Source organism: Pundamilia nyererei, unplaced genomic scaffold, assembly GCF_000239375.1.
Source record: "Pundamilia nyererei isolate P.nyererei 1_Seehausen unplaced genomic scaffold, PunNye1.0 scaffold00021, whole genome shotgun sequence".
Classification (NCBI taxonomy): domain Eukaryota; kingdom Metazoa; phylum Chordata; class Actinopteri; order Cichliformes; family Cichlidae; genus Pundamilia; species Pundamilia nyererei.
In genome coordinates this window covers 12,568-29,535 of record NW_005187422.1, presented here as the reverse complement: position 1 = coordinate 29,535, position 16,968 = coordinate 12,568, and the positions used below count along the sequence as shown (strand labels likewise).

The 16,968-nt window shown below is 40.3% G+C and overlaps 1 protein-coding gene across 7 annotated transcripts in view; it reads left to right on the top strand.

Moving 5' to 3' along the window:
* The window catches only part of itpr1b (inositol 1,4,5-trisphosphate receptor, type 1b), an 81,150-nt gene that overhangs the window by 60,617 nt on the left and 3,565 nt on the right, over positions 1-16,968 (top strand). For all 7 annotated transcript variants that reach the window (XM_013909229.1, XM_013909228.1, XM_013909226.1 and 4 more), the window contains 8 exons: positions 1,415-1,537; positions 8,007-8,182; positions 8,467-8,631; positions 8,735-8,924; positions 9,216-9,308; positions 10,115-10,263; positions 11,250-11,415; positions 13,156-13,316. In XM_013909229.1, the coding sequence (XP_013764683.1) occupies positions 1,415-1,537; positions 8,007-8,182; positions 8,467-8,631; positions 8,735-8,924; positions 9,216-9,308; positions 10,115-10,263; positions 11,250-11,415; positions 13,156-13,316 (1,223 nt within the window). The remainder of the gene's footprint in view (positions 1-1,414; positions 1,538-8,006; positions 8,183-8,466; positions 8,632-8,734; positions 8,925-9,215; positions 9,309-10,114; positions 10,264-11,249; positions 11,416-13,155; positions 13,317-16,968) is intronic.

The following is a 16,968-nucleotide window of genomic DNA, read 5'->3' as shown; positions in this document are numbered from 1 at the left end:
TTAACATGAACATAAGCCGATGCGTCGCCTTTAATTGCTCGGATGTTACTTGCAGTTCAGTTGTGACCTTGCATATGACCTTTTCTTCTGGTGTCTGGTGCTCAGACTTTTAAGTTAGGTTTTGCAAACACACTTCTTTTCCTTTTCGTGCTGTGAATCACTTCCCTAAATGTATGAAAGTCAGACTTTGATAAATCCCCATTCGTTGAATAAAACCGAGCCCCCACCCACACCTGACTGAAACATGTGACTCTGATTTCACCTTCAAAATAACTCCGATCCTAAACTTCAGTGAGGCTTTAGGACATATAAAGCAGAAATACGGAAAATTTAAAAGGATTCACCAACTTTGAAATAGTATGTCTATGTGTGGAAGTAGTTTGGTTGATGAGCAGATTGTCAGTAAATTACTGGGTCACTAAATGCAGCAGTGCACAGAGGTTATAATGATTTGGAAAACTGAGGAGAATTTCCAGATTTCATCATCTATGATAAATCATAAAAATGTTGAGAATCCAGAGAAATCCCTGAAAACACGGGACAGTGTGAAAACCTACAGGTGTAAATCACTTGAAAGCCTCGGCGATACTTCAGAAAACATTCAGCATCCAAAAATTCCAAATGTTCATACTACCGTGCAACAACATCAAATAAAATAAACGGAGCAAAACACTAGTATCTGCTGTGTGCCTTAGGTAATTCGGGATGGTCTGAGCAGAAGTGAAAAATGTCCTGTGGTCTGATGAATCATAATTTGAAATTCTATTCAGATGCTTATTGTTTAAATGATTTGCAGATTGTTGCATTCTTTTGTTTACATTTTCCACAGAGTCCCAAGTTTGTTTGGGCTTTTTTGAGGGTATTTTTTTTCCTTTTTCAAATGTGAAATGTGTGTGATTTTTGAGTACTTAAATGGATTTGAGGTGTCCCAGATTATTCTGTTTAGGTGGTTATGTTAGCAGTAAATGTACACACTCGCATTCTGACTTGTTTGACTGTGTTTCACACCAAATTTACTAACCAAATCAAATATCCAGAGTATTCACTCAGCGAGTTTTGGTTCTTCTAAACCAAAGAAGCAGAGCTGCTCGCTGTGGTTGCCACTTGTGACAAGGGAGTAGCTGGAATTGGCTTTACGAAAGAAACTATTAATGGCACCAGTTTTATAGTTGCCATGCTCAGTGTTTGTCGACAGCGACAGAGAGAGTTCAAGCAGTTCATGTAATTTTGGGTTGGTGCAAAGTTGGTTATCTGTATAAATCTTTTTTTTCAGCTTTGACCCAAAGGTATTGAAAGTGAAACTTGGTTGGTCTGAAACACTGGACAGTTTTTGGAGTACAAACATGTACGCACTACATCTGAGTGCTTTAGCATAGCCATCTGTGTTAATGTGCTTCACTATGCTGTCCTCTAGCCCAGCCCATCCTGTACTGGTGCTCCAGGAACATGTCATTCTGGAGTAGCATCTCCTTCAACCTGGCTGTGCTCATGAACCTCCTCGTGGCCTTCTTCTACCCTCTGGAAGGCATCCGTGGAGGTCAGTCACTCTCAGTCTTTCTCTGTGTATGATACCCAGTCATTGCCATTGCCCTGTTAAGATGACTTCTGTCAGTTTTCTTTTGGATCAGAGTTTAAAACACACAAACAAAAAGTCATTCTGCAGCTGAGATCATGCTATAATATTCTTAAACACAGAACAAATATTGTAAATATTCTGTGTAGGTACTGCCATCTGGTTCATAGTGTATGGCTACTAACAGTAGAAACGATTCATCGACTCGATCCTCGGAGCTGCTTATGGTCGAACACCCAGCAGTAGAGGTGGTGTGCTGTAGCAGAAGTGTCCGAATTGAAATGTGAGATAAGCTTTGCTGTGTAGGTCAATCTGAAGCAGCATTATGAGAAATCTACAGCTTGTAGACAGATAAACAGAGTTTTGTTTTATGTGAACATCCTGTTAGCATGTCTCAGTTCATGGCTGCTTATATTCTCGTGCCTGAGCTGAAGATTACACATGTGGACACCATGACAGACCCTTCGTCTTACAACTTACAACTTTAACACTTGAGAATAACAGATTGCTTATGCCCTGATTGTTATCTGCGTGTGTGTACGTGCGTGTGTGTGTACGTACGTGCGTGTGTGTGTACGTGTGTGTGTGTGTGTGTGTGTGTGTGTGTGTGTGTGTGTGCACTGTGGTTAACACAATGAGTGTGACTACTACAACACAGGAAATGGGAGTGAGTGACACAAGCATTACTGCTGAGATCAGGGGTGGGGCGGGATGCAGAGAGTGCAACATGTGTGTTATCAGAGACCTGGTTAAAAAGAACAGGAAAGAAACTGAGTGTTTACTCTTCAATTTCTTCATTTTATGATCAGGTGTATCGCAACACCTCAGCATATTTAGACCTTCCAGCTCACAGAAAGTAGTCCTCGACCACTCGAGGCAAACTGTGATCTAAAAAGTGTAGATTAGCCTGTAAAGTTATGGCAGGAATCTTTTTGATATATGCAGAGAAATGCAATAGTTTATTTTTTCCTTCACCAAGTTTCTGTTACTGGCACAGAGCAATTAAAAAAGATGTTGTGTGTGTGCTGGAGTCACAGATGTTAGAAGTGGAAAAACTAGTGTTAGCAGAAATCTGATTAATGTTAGCAACTCTTGGTTATATTAGCATCTACCAGGGAATGTGGATATCTGCAGCAACAATTAAATACCTTTAGCTGTCCAATGTCTCAAAAAATTACATAATGTCACATTTGCTTATTTTCTGTCTTTTAATCTGAAGTAAACACAAAAAAAACTAAAATCTATTTGAGATCTGGCTGCTGTTCAGAGATGTATGAGGGGTGTCTGGCTTGTTGATTTGCGTCCCAATTTTCACATCCTTTACGAAATGCTCTATGTTTAGACCTTTTTAATATTCATTTCCACAGTTGCAGCCAGTACTTGATCAGATTGCCACAGTTAAAGGAATTGTGAGTGCGTAGCTTTAAAGGACCTTACAGAATGCTGTATGTTCCCGTGCTTGTGGTTTGGGTGTAGCCTCACACCTCCCTAACCAAAGTTGGGGAGGTGTGAGCATCGCTACAGCTGTGAAGAGAATGCAATCCCGGTTGAAGAGCTGGATCTTGAACTGCAGTGGTGTCATAAAATATTGATTTTGCACTTCTTTTCCTCTGAGGTCTTTTTTTTTTTTTCTCTCTTTGCGTGACTTCAGGTAATTATGGTATGTGATAGATTCACCCAGACTATTAATACTGTGACCACCTTAAAAAGCCAGAATCACGTCAGGGACACATACAGCAAGATTTCAAATGGCAGATGTCTTGCTTTACAACTGATAAATATTTGTCCAAGGAGTGATCTGTTTTAAATGAAGTTTTAAATGTAAACGCGAACTCATAATGCTTTACAGTACAAACCATTTTTTAAGGTCAATTTACAATCACAAATGAACTGAACATGAATGTCTGTAGACTGTGGGAGGCAGTACCCAGAGAGGTCCCACGCAGCACAGGGAAAACATGCCACGAGATTTCACCCAGGAGCCTTCTTGCTGCTTCTTGCGCAGAGAAAGTGCAAGCTACTGCATCAATGCCAGTCATAGTGAATTTTAGTATTTACCAAGCGCTATTATGCTATTATTTATTGATCAAAATGACTGTATGTATAAGTGTGAACGTAGTTGCACATGAAATGCTATCAGAACACATTATGACAGAAATCATAAAGTTTCCCTATTAAAGTGGAAGACTGCACCACGGTGTCCTTCACTCACACACATGACTTGGTAACTGTGATAAAGCTGTTTCACATGTGCTCACATGACAAATGACACTGATGACTGATCATTGTCTTCTCACAGACATGTTTTATCTAAACGGTTATCAGTAAAGTAAGCTCTGGTGTATGATTCAGTGATATCTGCAGAGATATAAAGAAGGAAGATTTAAAGGTTGTATTCACAGCTAAAAATTGGTCAGCAGCATTTGTCATCACATTGGTGGCCGATTCTTCATAAAAGCTGTCATTTTAAAGCAATTCTGTGGTAACAGCTTGATGTTTATAAAGACATGCACTTGGTGTTAAAGTTTTTGTATCAATGAGGGAACCAATCAAGTTTCACACAGCTGCTTCAGACTAGGAAAAGGGAAGACATCGCAAAGAAACTCTGTGTTTGTTGAAGAAAACCTGCCAAGGAACAGGTGGATTCAGACTCCATTAATAACTGAGTAACCCAGAGTTTTATTTAGCTCTGTCTGAAACAAAAAACCCAGTGGATCCGTCATCTCTCAGTTTCACTAAACCCATTTTCTGAAACGGACCTCTGCATTTTGATACAGCCAGTCAGCAGTGGTCACAACTTTAACCCTCTCAGGCTCAAATTACGTTTTTTGTTGCTAATGCACAACCAAGTCCTGCAGTGGTACTTCTGAGTAAAAAAAAACCCATAAAATATGTATGTGGGGTAATCAGGTTGTTGTTTTAACTGTTGCAAATCTGCAACGTCTGCCTGGAGAGGGTTAAGACGAGAGCGGACTTTGTGATTGATACACACACCCCCACCCCACAAAACCAGAACTACACAACAAATGCTACAAGGCATCTAGAAGCATTTGTGTTTTTACAAAACCAAACTGAGATCCAATCTTAGCCAGAATTTAAACACTGAGGCCATTCATTTCGATACTGAAACTACAGATGGTGTTATTCATTCCTTAACATCGGCATTTTCTGTGTGCCATCCTTCTTTTCGAGTCACCGTTTGCCGACGCTGATTGGATTTAAACGTGTTTCCAAACAGTTTTTTTTTTCTTTTCTTTTGTTTTTAGCAAAAAGTGTCTTCAGAGTGATGCTCCATTCATGCCCTATCAGTTTCTGACATGGGTTATGGTTAGGTTTTGTTATGTCAACCAAAGTCCATCATCCATCATGCATTTACTTAACCCCGTGTTCACAACTATGGAAATTATGTAAGCATATAAGCACCTACAGAAATTCAGTGCTCTGCTGATTTAATTGATTTGCTCTAAAGCTGTCGTGTCTCTTGTGCCTAAAGTGTAGATTTTGGCACTACAAAGTATGAAGTAATCACCCTGAAGCATATATGTCAGTTTAATCCCTACAAACAATTGAATGTATTGAGTAAAAAGGACAAAAAAGTGGGGGAAAAAACCAAAACAAACCAGCATAATGAATATTGATCTTCATTTAAAATACATTAAATACACTCCTTTTCTTTTAACCAACAAAGATGTGGACATAAAAAGTTATTATCCCGGAGATCTCCAGATTTGACCTTCTTCCCCAAATGATTATAATCCCAGATCAGTCTGGGCTGTCACGAGGCTTTCATTTCTAAATTTAGGGGTAGGGAAAACTCTGTCTGGAGTTTGGTCACAAGTTGTAACTTCAAAGACTGAATATTCATTCAAACAGAGATTCTGAGTGATTACAGGAGATTCTTCACAAGCCAAAGGAATAAGCAGACCTGAGCATGTTTTTGTGTGAAGTTTCAGTTTTCTTTTTGATTTGCCGTCTCTTATTCCCTTCCGTTTTTTTTCTCAGTTCTGCTTCAGGGCAATATTTGTGGGGACGCGAAAAGCCTCAGCCGTTAAGGCCTCCATTGTTCCAGTGCAAAGAGAAGACGCACATTGTTTTTCGCATAAACTTTCAATTGTTCTGTCTGGGGTCAAACGGCGAGGTCCCTTTTGTTTGAACTTCCTTGCAGTGGTGTAGAGCAGACAAAAAAAGAGGTTGTTAGCTTAGCTTCAGAAACCTGATGTGGTTTTCAGTGTTAAAGGCCTTCTGAGAGCTTAGAGGTTCATTCCAGGATACACCACTCACTGCAAAATTAGGTGATTTGGGCATCTAAGAGATAAGATAAGATAAAACTTTATTTATCCCTCGGGTGGGTTCCTCTGGGAAATTCGGTTTCCAAAAGCACAGCACCGACAGAAGTTACCGAGTTACAGAATATTATATATATATATATATATATACACACACACACACACATATATAAATACAGAGACATATACAAATAAAATATACGAAGGGGATAAATAGAATAAATAGAAATAAAAATACAAGTGAATTGCACATTTAAAGTATTGAGGTCTGTTGCACCATTGACTATTAACAAAAGTATTGCACAAAAGGTATTGCACAGTGAAGTGAGGAGGCACTACAGCTTAGTTGTTCCCCCCTCCTTTGTCCTCCTGTCTCCCCTCCTTCTCCCCTGCAGAGAGGAGTTAAACAGTCTGATGGCGTGTGGGACAAAGGAGTTTTTAAGTCTGTTAGTTCTTGTCTTGGAGAGAAGCAACCTGTCGCTGAACAGACTCTTCTGGTTGTTCATGGCCGTGTGCAGAGGATGCCCAGCATTGTTCATAATGTCCAGCAGTTTTTTTAGTGTCCTTTTCTCTGCCACTGTCACCAGAGTGTCCAGCTTCATGCCGACCACAGAGCCAGCCTTCCTGATCAGTTTCTCCAGCCTGGATGAGTGTGAAATGGTGAATGCTTACCGCCACACAGATGCGTGCATGAAAACATAACATGCCCTATTTTCTTACCAGCTGAGATGCTTCATTTAAATATTAAAACCAGCTTCTTGCAAAGAAATATCAAATTTTACCAGTGAAGCTAAATTGGTCAGAAATGTTGTTTATTGCAAGTTTGCCATTGAGACATAGCAGGCCTCACTTTCATACTGTCTTAAGCTACATGGAATCCCCTTAAATACTATTGAAAACCTCACTTACAGTGACCGTGGATGGTTCGCTGTAAGCGGTTTGTTTGGAGAGAAACTGTGGTTGCGAACTTCTAGTAGCAAGCAGAAGTGTGTAAGCCTTAAAAATAAACACCCGGAATAACTACAAGTGGAGGAGCTCGATGACGAGGTCCGAGTCAGGTGGTCAAACTGCCAGAGCCTCCACCCTGTCACAGGTGGCTGCTATAATATGAGGAGAAACGGATTGTTTTTGTCTGTCAACAATGCAAGCCATGTGGATATGTGAAGTGTAGTGCAAGTAGTTCAATGTGAAGGTCAGTCTCGCTTCTCTTCTTATAACTGCAGAGTAAGCAAGTAAGAGAGATGAATGGCCTTAGACAGTAGGTGTGTGACGTCAAAGCTGCTGTGTCTGGGTTGGCTGCCAAGTCTGAGCGCCCAGGCTGCCTGTTACGATGCAGTACCTGGGATGCATCGCTGATACATTTGGCGGGAACAAAGTATATTTTTAGCCAGTGGGAGGTTATGTAACAACCTGTCATGTGATTGGTATATGCGGAGAGACGAGAAGGAGGCTTCAGAAAGACGGGAATGGAGGGAGACATCGAAAGTGCTCTTCGTCCTTGCTCAGAGAAAAGCAAACCTGACACAAAAGTTGTTTTTCGTTTTTTGTTTTCATGAAGAAATCAGATTATGGGGTGATGCCAGTGCACCATGAGCTCATAATACTGCTTTCCTGAACCACATTAACTGATATAGAACAAATAATAAATGTGAGTTAGATTTCTGTAAGGCATCAACATTCACAACTAAAAATAAGTGAGCTTCAACTTTTCACCTGATGTCCACTTTGTGTCATCTACTTTTTGATGTAGTGGCACAAATGTTTTGTTCAATGTAGCAATTGTTCTGATACCACAGTTAGCACAAACAACTCTTGTTCCTTCTCTAAAAATGAAAGGCTTACTATTCTGTTTCCTGAAGCTTTTTTATGAATGAATACATCTGAGAGATGGCCTTGTTGAAAAGGGCTTGTGTGTTTCCTTCACTGCAACGATCACACAGCTGCTTTCATGTTTAAACAGATAAACTGATGCATTTATGTCATGGCGCACCGATGTTGGCGAGTGTGACTTGCCTCACTCCCGACTGACTGGATTATCATGTGACTTGATAAAAGAATTAATAACTACTTAAAATAGTTGGCTGTGATGGAAAAGATTGAGTGAAAGCTTTCTCATCTCGCCCTAATGACGTCTCCTTCATCCTCAGGCACTCTGGAGCCCCATCTGTCTGCCCTGCTGTGGATGGCTATGCTGGTTTCACTGGCTATTGTCATAGTGCTGCCTCAGCCTCACGGTATCAGGGCACTCATTGCCTCCACCATCCTGCGCCTGATCTTCTCGGTGGGCCTCGAGCCCACATTGCTCCTACTAGGAGGCTTTAATGTAAGTGGGCATGAACCTGACATTTAATTTTCATGCAGTACAGAAACACGGACTCTGTTCAAGCAAGATTTTGCCTTCAAACAGCCGCTGATACAAATGTCACTCATTAAATCTTAAATCTTGTATATCAGGTCAGGGAGATTCCACACTACGCTGACAATGCAGCACTTGCACTATATATTTAGTAGTCTGAACAATGACTGTTTGAAATTCTTCTTGCACTGCCTTTGAACAAACCTTACCATACTGATTATACATGCTGTGTGTTTTCCATTGTTCTTCAGTTATGTAATAAGGTCATCTTCCTGATGAGCTTCGTTGGAAACAGAGGAACCTTTACACGTGGATACACAGCCATGATTATGGATGTCGAGTTCTTGTACCACCTGCTCTATCTGATTATCTGCAGCTTGGGGGTCTTTGTCCATGTCTTCTTTTACAGTCTACTAGTATGTGAGCTCACACATACTTCATCCTATACACATTTCATATATGACATTTAACCCAGTTCCAGATGTTCCACACACATCTCTAAACCCTTGTTCTTTCCAGCTCTTTGACCTGGTTTACCGAGAAGAAACCCTGCTGAACGTAATAAAGAGCGTAACCCGCAATGGCCGCTCAATTGTTCTGACAGCTGTGTTGGCGCTTATCCTCGTCTACCTCTTCTCTATTGTGGGATACATCTTCTTCAAGGACGACTTTATTTTGGCTGTGGACCGGATACCCAACAAAACTCTCGGTAAGTTGAAATACAGGCTTCTTGCCATTTCCTTGCTGGAACCAAAATGCATGTCATGCCTTACCCAGATGCCAGAACGCATGGAATGTTTTTCCTCATTCATTCTGAATCACTAAAAAAAAACCAAAGATGAAAAATATTAAGTGTGGAGGATCTTTGTACATTCACTTGCTCTTAGCATCCAGCTACACTATCACTATTCGTCGCCATAAAAATGAGTGTTTGACTCTCAAATGTGAACCTTGTATAGTTTGGATACTTGCATGATTTCTTCCGTTCCCAACTGAACAGAGCATGGAGCCAGCATGGTGGGAGAGTTCCTCTCTGGTGGAGTTTGTCAGAAAGAAAATGGAGAAAACTGCTCAGCAGAGGCCACGATGGATGGTAGGTTGACAAAGTGAAAGGTAAATGTGAGTGCGTGTACATGGGGTGGAGGCTTGGGTCGAAGGTTTCTTTTTAAGTGTAAATCCATGTGTTTGTTTGTGAATCTCTTGAATTTTTCCACGAGGCTGGGTGCACGTGTTTGTGTGAAGGGCTTTATGTTCTCACACATTTCTGACTTGCCCAGAAGAGATTCGTCCCACCGAGCTACAAATCTAGGCGACTGGGTGGTCATGGGATTAAAACTGACTGGGCCAACTGGGGGCTTTCAGGGAGCTGGGTCATACACCAGGGGTTTAGACTCTTTAGACTTTGTGGTCTCACAGTACCAAGCCTAAGACTTGATGTAGGGGCCCATAGCTGAAAGGTCAGAGATTAGAGCAGGTCGATGGGTCCACCCAGGGATGGTGCGGGGACTCTCTAACTGCAAACAATGAGTTTTTGCAAACCATCCGACCTTGTTGGGATAAAGCCATCGTTCAAAGGTGAACACGTAGCACCTTTAAATTGATCGGCCAACCATGTCGAATCCTCAAACTGCTGGAGCTTGACCTTGTCTGAGCTTCCCATCCGTCATCACCAGGCGGGCTAATTAGGGTAGTCTGGTGACTAGCCTTTGTGTGGGAAGTTGAAGAATGTCCTCAGTCACATTAAAACCTCCTAATTTATTTTGGTAATATAATTTAATCTTTATGTAATGTAGCCACTTATTTTATTGAAACCATATATAAAGGTATTTTTGCTGGATGATAGAAATGCAGAGTAAACTTTAAAGGATCCTACAGTAACACTTCGCTGTGTCTTTGTAGCTTCCCTTGCTATCCAGCCGTCAGCGGTAGTGATTGAGGACAAGGAGCGGACGTGCGATTCCTTGCTCATGTGCATTGTCACAGTACTGAGCCACGGCCTCAGGAGTGGGGGAGGTGTCGGGGACGTCCTACGGAAACCATCCAAAGAGGTATAAAAAACAGGAACCCAACAATGAGGAGAGATCACACCTTTGAGGGTGTGAAGAAGAGTCATAAAATGACCAAATATCGGTTTTCCTGTTTTTTACTTTAAAGTCTAGCAACACAGATGAGACGTACTGGCACATCCCCCTACCATGCACAATAAGTCTAACTCGAGTTCAGCTAAATTGAGAAGCTAACAGATATTTAAAGGTGTATTTAGTCTTGTAATAAGGAATTTAATATTAAACATTATAAGTAAAAGTAGACGTGCTGTCAATTTAATATGTGTTGGATGAGGTAATAAGTGTAGTAGAGGATACGAAGCACTTTGAGTGCTCCAGTAGAGTAGAAAAGCGCTATATAAGAACCAGTCCATTTATCAGGAGTCCAGTATGTCTGAAGGTCTGTGATTGAAAGTTGTCCTTTACAAGGAGGATGTTTTCAAAGCTCCAAACATAGCAAAAACACACAGGATGAAGACAAGTTTGTAACGACCACGCATTAGACCTGCAACTCAACCCACAAGATGGCACAAAGAATTATGAATCATTCACACTTTTATTAACTTCATATAACTTATTGCTCATTTGCATTGATGTCACAACTGTTTTCAGTTGTTCAGAAGCCTGCCAAACACAACCTTACAGCTGGATTGTACCCATGCAAAAGGGCACTGAGTCATACCAATATGTTAACTTAGTCCTTATATATGTATATACACTCCTCTCAAAGGACATAATATTTTTATGCATTCTCTTAGAAGTTTTCAGAATCACAGGTCAGTGCTTGTCAGTAAGACTGCTTTGAAAACTTGTTCAGCTTCATCTGTGAGTAATGATTTAGTAACATGTGTTTGTTTGTTTTTTTACTCTCTGCTCCTCACTGACCTTCTAAACTGAAAAATGCTCTCATTGGCTGACATAACGTGCGAGCTTTCATTGCCTGTCTCAATCCCCCCCCCCCCTTCCCCCAATTTCTTTGGCTTCAACAGGAACCACTTTTTGCAGCAAGGGTTATCTACGACCTGCTCTTCTTCTTCATGGTCATCATTATTGTCCTTAACCTCATCTTTGGTGTCATTATTGACACATTTGCTGACCTGAGAAGTGAGAAGCAGAAGAAAGAGGAAATTCTGAAGACAACATGTTTTATTTGCGGTGAGGAAAGAAGCAAAATAACTTTTTAAAATAGTTAAGACTGTTTAAGTGCTGCTATTTATGCTTTCAATGGCCCCATTTTAATTTGTGCTCAAGGTTACTGTCCTATTCTCATGAAAGTGAGAACTCTTTAATTTGGGAGGTATTTATACGTTTCGCTGGTGTTCTCACAGACTTCAGTGTGAACTGATTAGATTTGGGTTATGAAACATTACATGACCTCACATCAGTCCTGCTCTTGTGTTAGTTTCAAACATATGGTTACCTGGACTCAAAGCACACTTCTTTCACACAAAGTTAAACGCACAGCTTAACATTTTCTTTCATTCAGTGTGTGGATGTGACTGGATATGTAAAGCGCTTTGGGGTCCTTAGGGACTAGTAAAGCGCTATATAAATACAGGCCATTATTTTGGATGTGATATTTTTATTCTGAAGGTTCTGCCCAAACTGTGGGTCTTTGTCTTTGTCCATCATGCTATCTTCAGTTTATAAATAAAGTTACACATCCAATAGTGCTGAAATGATGAAGGCAAGGAAATTTATGTATGTGCATCCCCAATTTAGTATATCAGGAAGGCTTGGACTGAATTTCTTGACATCTAGGACCTCTTTTGAATGAAATAATTAGAAATTAGTGTCAAAGGTGAGGCTTGCCATGACAAACACTGATATCTAATGGAATGAGTCGATGAAGTTGGTGAGAATTCAAACACATTCAAACAAAGGTGGGAAGGGAAACTTGTTTAGTTGGAGGAGGCCTACAACAGCTAGGTGGTAATTCTAGTTTTACTTTTAGAGCCATTCTGCCTACTCTGCAAACGCTGTAATATGTCAGCATTATGGGAATATGACTCATGACCTTTGACACTTCTTTTCCTGTCTTTTTAACCCTCATTTCTATGTACTAGTAGCACTCCATTCTTCAAGTTTAAAAGAAAAAGCGGAAATGCCTTTTTAGTTCCATTCGAGTCGAAGCTACAGTCAATACGCAACACGTTTCGCTACAGACTCGGTAATTTTGCGGGTGTGAACGATGCAAATGGATGATGATGATGATGATGATGATGATGATGAAATTAAGGGAAATCAAACGAGTGCCCTGTTCTCAGCTCTCATATGAGCATGCTCCTGCTATGATGCAACTTTACATCAGGTCTGTTTTCAAATGGGGGCTTTTTTTCTTTCTTCTTTTTTTTCTTCTGGGTAAACAACCAAACGCCTCCTCTTCCCAGAATGAATGGTTAGTCATGGCAGGTGCTGATGTGGAGGAGGAGTGTTTCTTCCTGTTACCATATGGGTCTTGACCATGTTAGACAGTACACATACTCAGACACTGGCCTCATCTGTCACTGCACCGCCACTTTTTTTCTTCTTTTCTTCTTTTTTTTATGTCAGGAGGGTAATTTCAACTAAATAATCAGTAGTAAGTTGAAATTGTGCTCGCTTGTTTTGTCTGCCCATTCCCTCATACCCCCATTTCCTGTCTTTAAAAAAAAAAAAAGATCATCATCTGTCATTATTTAGGTCACAAAAATGATGATGCAGGCTTGCATAAGAAAATTTATTTCCTCACTTTTCCTAAGAAGTAAAGAGGACAGATTATTTGGTGTGTGCGTGTGTGTGCGTGTGTGTGCGTGTGTGTGCGTGTGTGTGTGTGTGTGTGTGTGTGTGAGAGAAATTATGTCATTTATTTATTTATTTATTTATTTATTTATTTATTTATTTATTTATTTTTAGGTTTGGAAAGAGATAAGTTTGACAACAAGACGGTCACCTTTGAAGAGCACATCAAAGTTGAGCACAACATGTGGCACTACTTGTTCTTCATTGTCCTGGTGAAGGTCAAGGACTCAACAGAGTACACTGGCCCAGAGAGCTATGTGGCTGAAATGATCCGGGTAAGGATGTTGTCACTGACATGCACATGCACTAGTTTAATGAGGGTCTTATTGGAGTAAATACTAGTGTAGCTGCAAGTCTTCCGAGTCTTGATTTCAGTTGCGTTAAAAAAAGCCCCAAAGAAGATGTTGAAAGACCTTTATTTTAATTAGGCATGTTGTGGATATTTTCTTTCTTTGCTTTAGACGTTAATTTAATTATTGCTAAAGCTACTTCAGTAAGGTAGTATGCGAGTCCCAGTTCCTAATAATATGAATTTACTTATATTTGTTTTTCAACAGTGTATATTTCCATCTATTTGCTTTCTGCTTTGTTGGGGTTGATACTAATTAAGAACTGAGCTACTAGGTACTTATATTACAGACTGATACATCTACCTGATCGTCAATCTTTTTTTTCTTTTTTTTTTATATCCTTCAAATTCACAGACACTCCGGAAATTCTGTAATCGACTTGTTTTTCACTTTCTTCTAGCTGCCTTCCTCTCAAAATAGAGCTCTCGCTCATCTTCTTCAGTGCTACAGGTGTGCCTCAAAGCCTACATTAGCAAAACGTACGGTGCAACACTGTATCTGCTACCGCTGTGGTCTTAACTGAGGTTAACCTTCACTCGTGAAGAACACTGTAGGCGCTTCGACTAGGCGTAAAGGTTTATATGGGTTCGGACAGAAGTGATTACTGCAGTCTTTTTCGCTTCCTGCACTGTGACAGGCAGTAATATTTATTTTTTTTCACCTCGTGTGCTCTAGTGTACCAGCTCTGCTTTTATGTAATCCCTACCTCTGTGACCTTGAATCCTTCCAAAGCATTATCACATCAGTCCATTTTATGAATGGACAATTAACATTCAGGCACAGTCTGCCATTGGCATAAAAGGTTTTAATCCTCCGAAGGAGGCATGCATTGTTTTAATCATTAAACACACATGCATGCACCCTTTACATCACCACATGACAGCCACTTTGGCATGCAAACACACTGAAACCTTGAGTTATTTATTTTACTTTTTTTCTATCCTGACATAATGCATATTTCTATGTGTTGTATAGAAAGTACGTCATCACTGTTATTAGTTCCAACAAAGGCTTTGCTATCATAAAATACTATAAGATAGCAAATGCCAAGTGCTCGTGTTTATGCCAAACAGAGCGGCACATCAGATAAATGTACAGCCAGCGGAGAAAGTGATTCAAGTGGATATCTGTAGAATTGTGCCTTTCAGAAAAATAAAAGGGCCTGAAAAGTGATTGTTTTGATTGCTGCATCATACCTGTAGTCTGTGAGCAATTAGAAAGCATTTTAACTGCCACAGGAAAGCCCCTGTTTCTGAAGTGGTTGCTCCCCTGACGCACTTGTGCTGCTGTCAGTTTTTGACCCAGTTTCTCATTCGATGCCATTTAGCCCACTTTCCTGCTTTTTGCCTTGATCTGCTACCCTTAGTCTTGTGAGGAACCACCTGATTTGGGATTAACTCCCTGTCCTCTCGCTCATTAGCGGTGTACTCCCACTGAGCCAAAATACGTTTGTCAAGGGTTCATTCCGACTGGGTTAAGGGTCTTAGCCAAACAGAAGAAGTTGCACATTGTTTGAAAGATGCTGGCGTGCCCAGTCATCCTTAACATCAACTCTCAGCAAGTGTCCTTGTGTCTCGTTACAAAGAGTATATCATTCATAGAGCGTCTGTCATAAAACGCATTCAGTAAATCATTCACCGAGGTTAAATTGAGTCATGTTGTGTGCAAGGATATCGTTTTATCAGCTTTTAAAATGGGATGAGGTTTATTGGAGTTTTTTGGTTTTATTTTTTGGTTGGGTGGCAGACGGAAAGCCATACAACACTTATTTAACTTATTTTTTATATATTAAAAAAATCCTGCATGAAAAAATGTAAGTAAACATGTAATGTTATCTACATTAAATAAAACTTCACAATAATATTCATATTTTTTAAACCATAATAATGTAGAGTGCAGTAGTGCCAATAAATTATCGTACAGTCATACATACATCTATTTTTTTATACAACATACAGCTAATTTCAACTGTGCTGGTTTCTGATTTTTCTCCACATGCACAAAAGTTGCATGACGATAATAATAATAATAATAATAACGAATATAATTTCTGCCAACAGTAATAGGAGTTATTAATGAATTATTTTGTTATAGCTTTTTCAGTTGTTAGCTCTTGTTTTTTCTTTTCTTTTATTACAGACATATTCCACTGTATTTACCAGTGATTTGATTAGCAGATGGTATATTTTCAGGCTCTTGTGTTTCAATCTGAGCTGCCTCTCTCCCACTGTGTTTCGATTTTTTTGATGCTGCACTAACGTGGAAGAAGCAGCGGGACATAAGGGGGTGTAGAAGTCAGACTACTCTGACAATGACTGGGACTGACGTCAATGGTGGAGGGCTCTGGGTGAAATGTCATATCTAAGGTGTTAAAAAGAAAACAGTAAAAAAAGACTATGCTCAGTTTGCACCCATTGTCCTACTTCTAATTATGTCCGACGCTTAAAAAAAAATGACACCCATGCTCTATTTGCTCTATTTCCAATCATCCGCTGCCGTAAACGTTCAAGACTGTGATAATTCTGGGAGGGGGGAGAAGGGGGGGCCTTTATTTGCATATTTGTAAAGTGAGTGGGTCGTCAGCTCATCAGGTGGCTTGTGGCATGACTGTGACGTTTTGTGTTGCTATTTTAACCACACAGCATCCTGTTTCTCTGTCATGGCCCGTGCGGTTTTAATAATGAAAAATGTACTTCCGTCATTTCCATTGAACCAGCACGTTGTAGACTCTTAAGTCATGCCTGCACTTCTCAGTTTACTGGAAGTGCTTTCATATGTAAACACTGGGGATGGAAAGAAGGCTAGGCCGTTAAGTGATAAAGTCGTCAAACAAACACACGTGTGGCTGCAACCTGCGGGCTACATCCAAATAGGGGAAATGACCTCTGTCGTGTTTAGGTGATTTTTTTTGTTTTGTTTTGCTTTGTCTTTTTTTAAGCAGAGCCGAGTCTGGGAACAGGAAGGTGTTTTCAAATTATTATATCTGTGACAGTCAGCGAGAGATGACAATCTTTCTTAGAGAAACTGGAGCGTTCCAATAATCAAAATGGCACATTTGTATCTTTTTATTTAATTTAATTTCTTACACGTACCAAATATTGCAGTAGCTGTCCTCAGATATAGAAGTGCGTGTTAGAGTGGGAGGAGGCAGGTAAACTAGTAAACACAGCCTCTGTCTCTTTGCATTCAGGAAGTGGAACTTGCTCACAGCCGTCCTCTCCTCCTTTCAGAATGACTGTTTGCTGCTCATTATTTTAGTGTTGTGTGATTCCCCCTCGGGCTACCGTCTGACCCAGGGCTGGTTTGCGGTATGCACGGCCACCTCACTTGCGTCTATGTCTCCAAATCGACCACTGAAACGCGGGGACTTTTTCAGCCCAGTTCTTTGGCACTGCACGATTTCTGGACAGTGACCTCAGTGCCTGCAGTGCCGCACACTTGCATTTCATTCATGCAGCATTAGGGCAGATCGTTGTGCTGATTTAAGGAACATGACATGCCTTTCTGCATACTGCTTCATCTAAATAACATTATTAACATTTTATTTTTTTTATATATTAGTATATAGATATATATA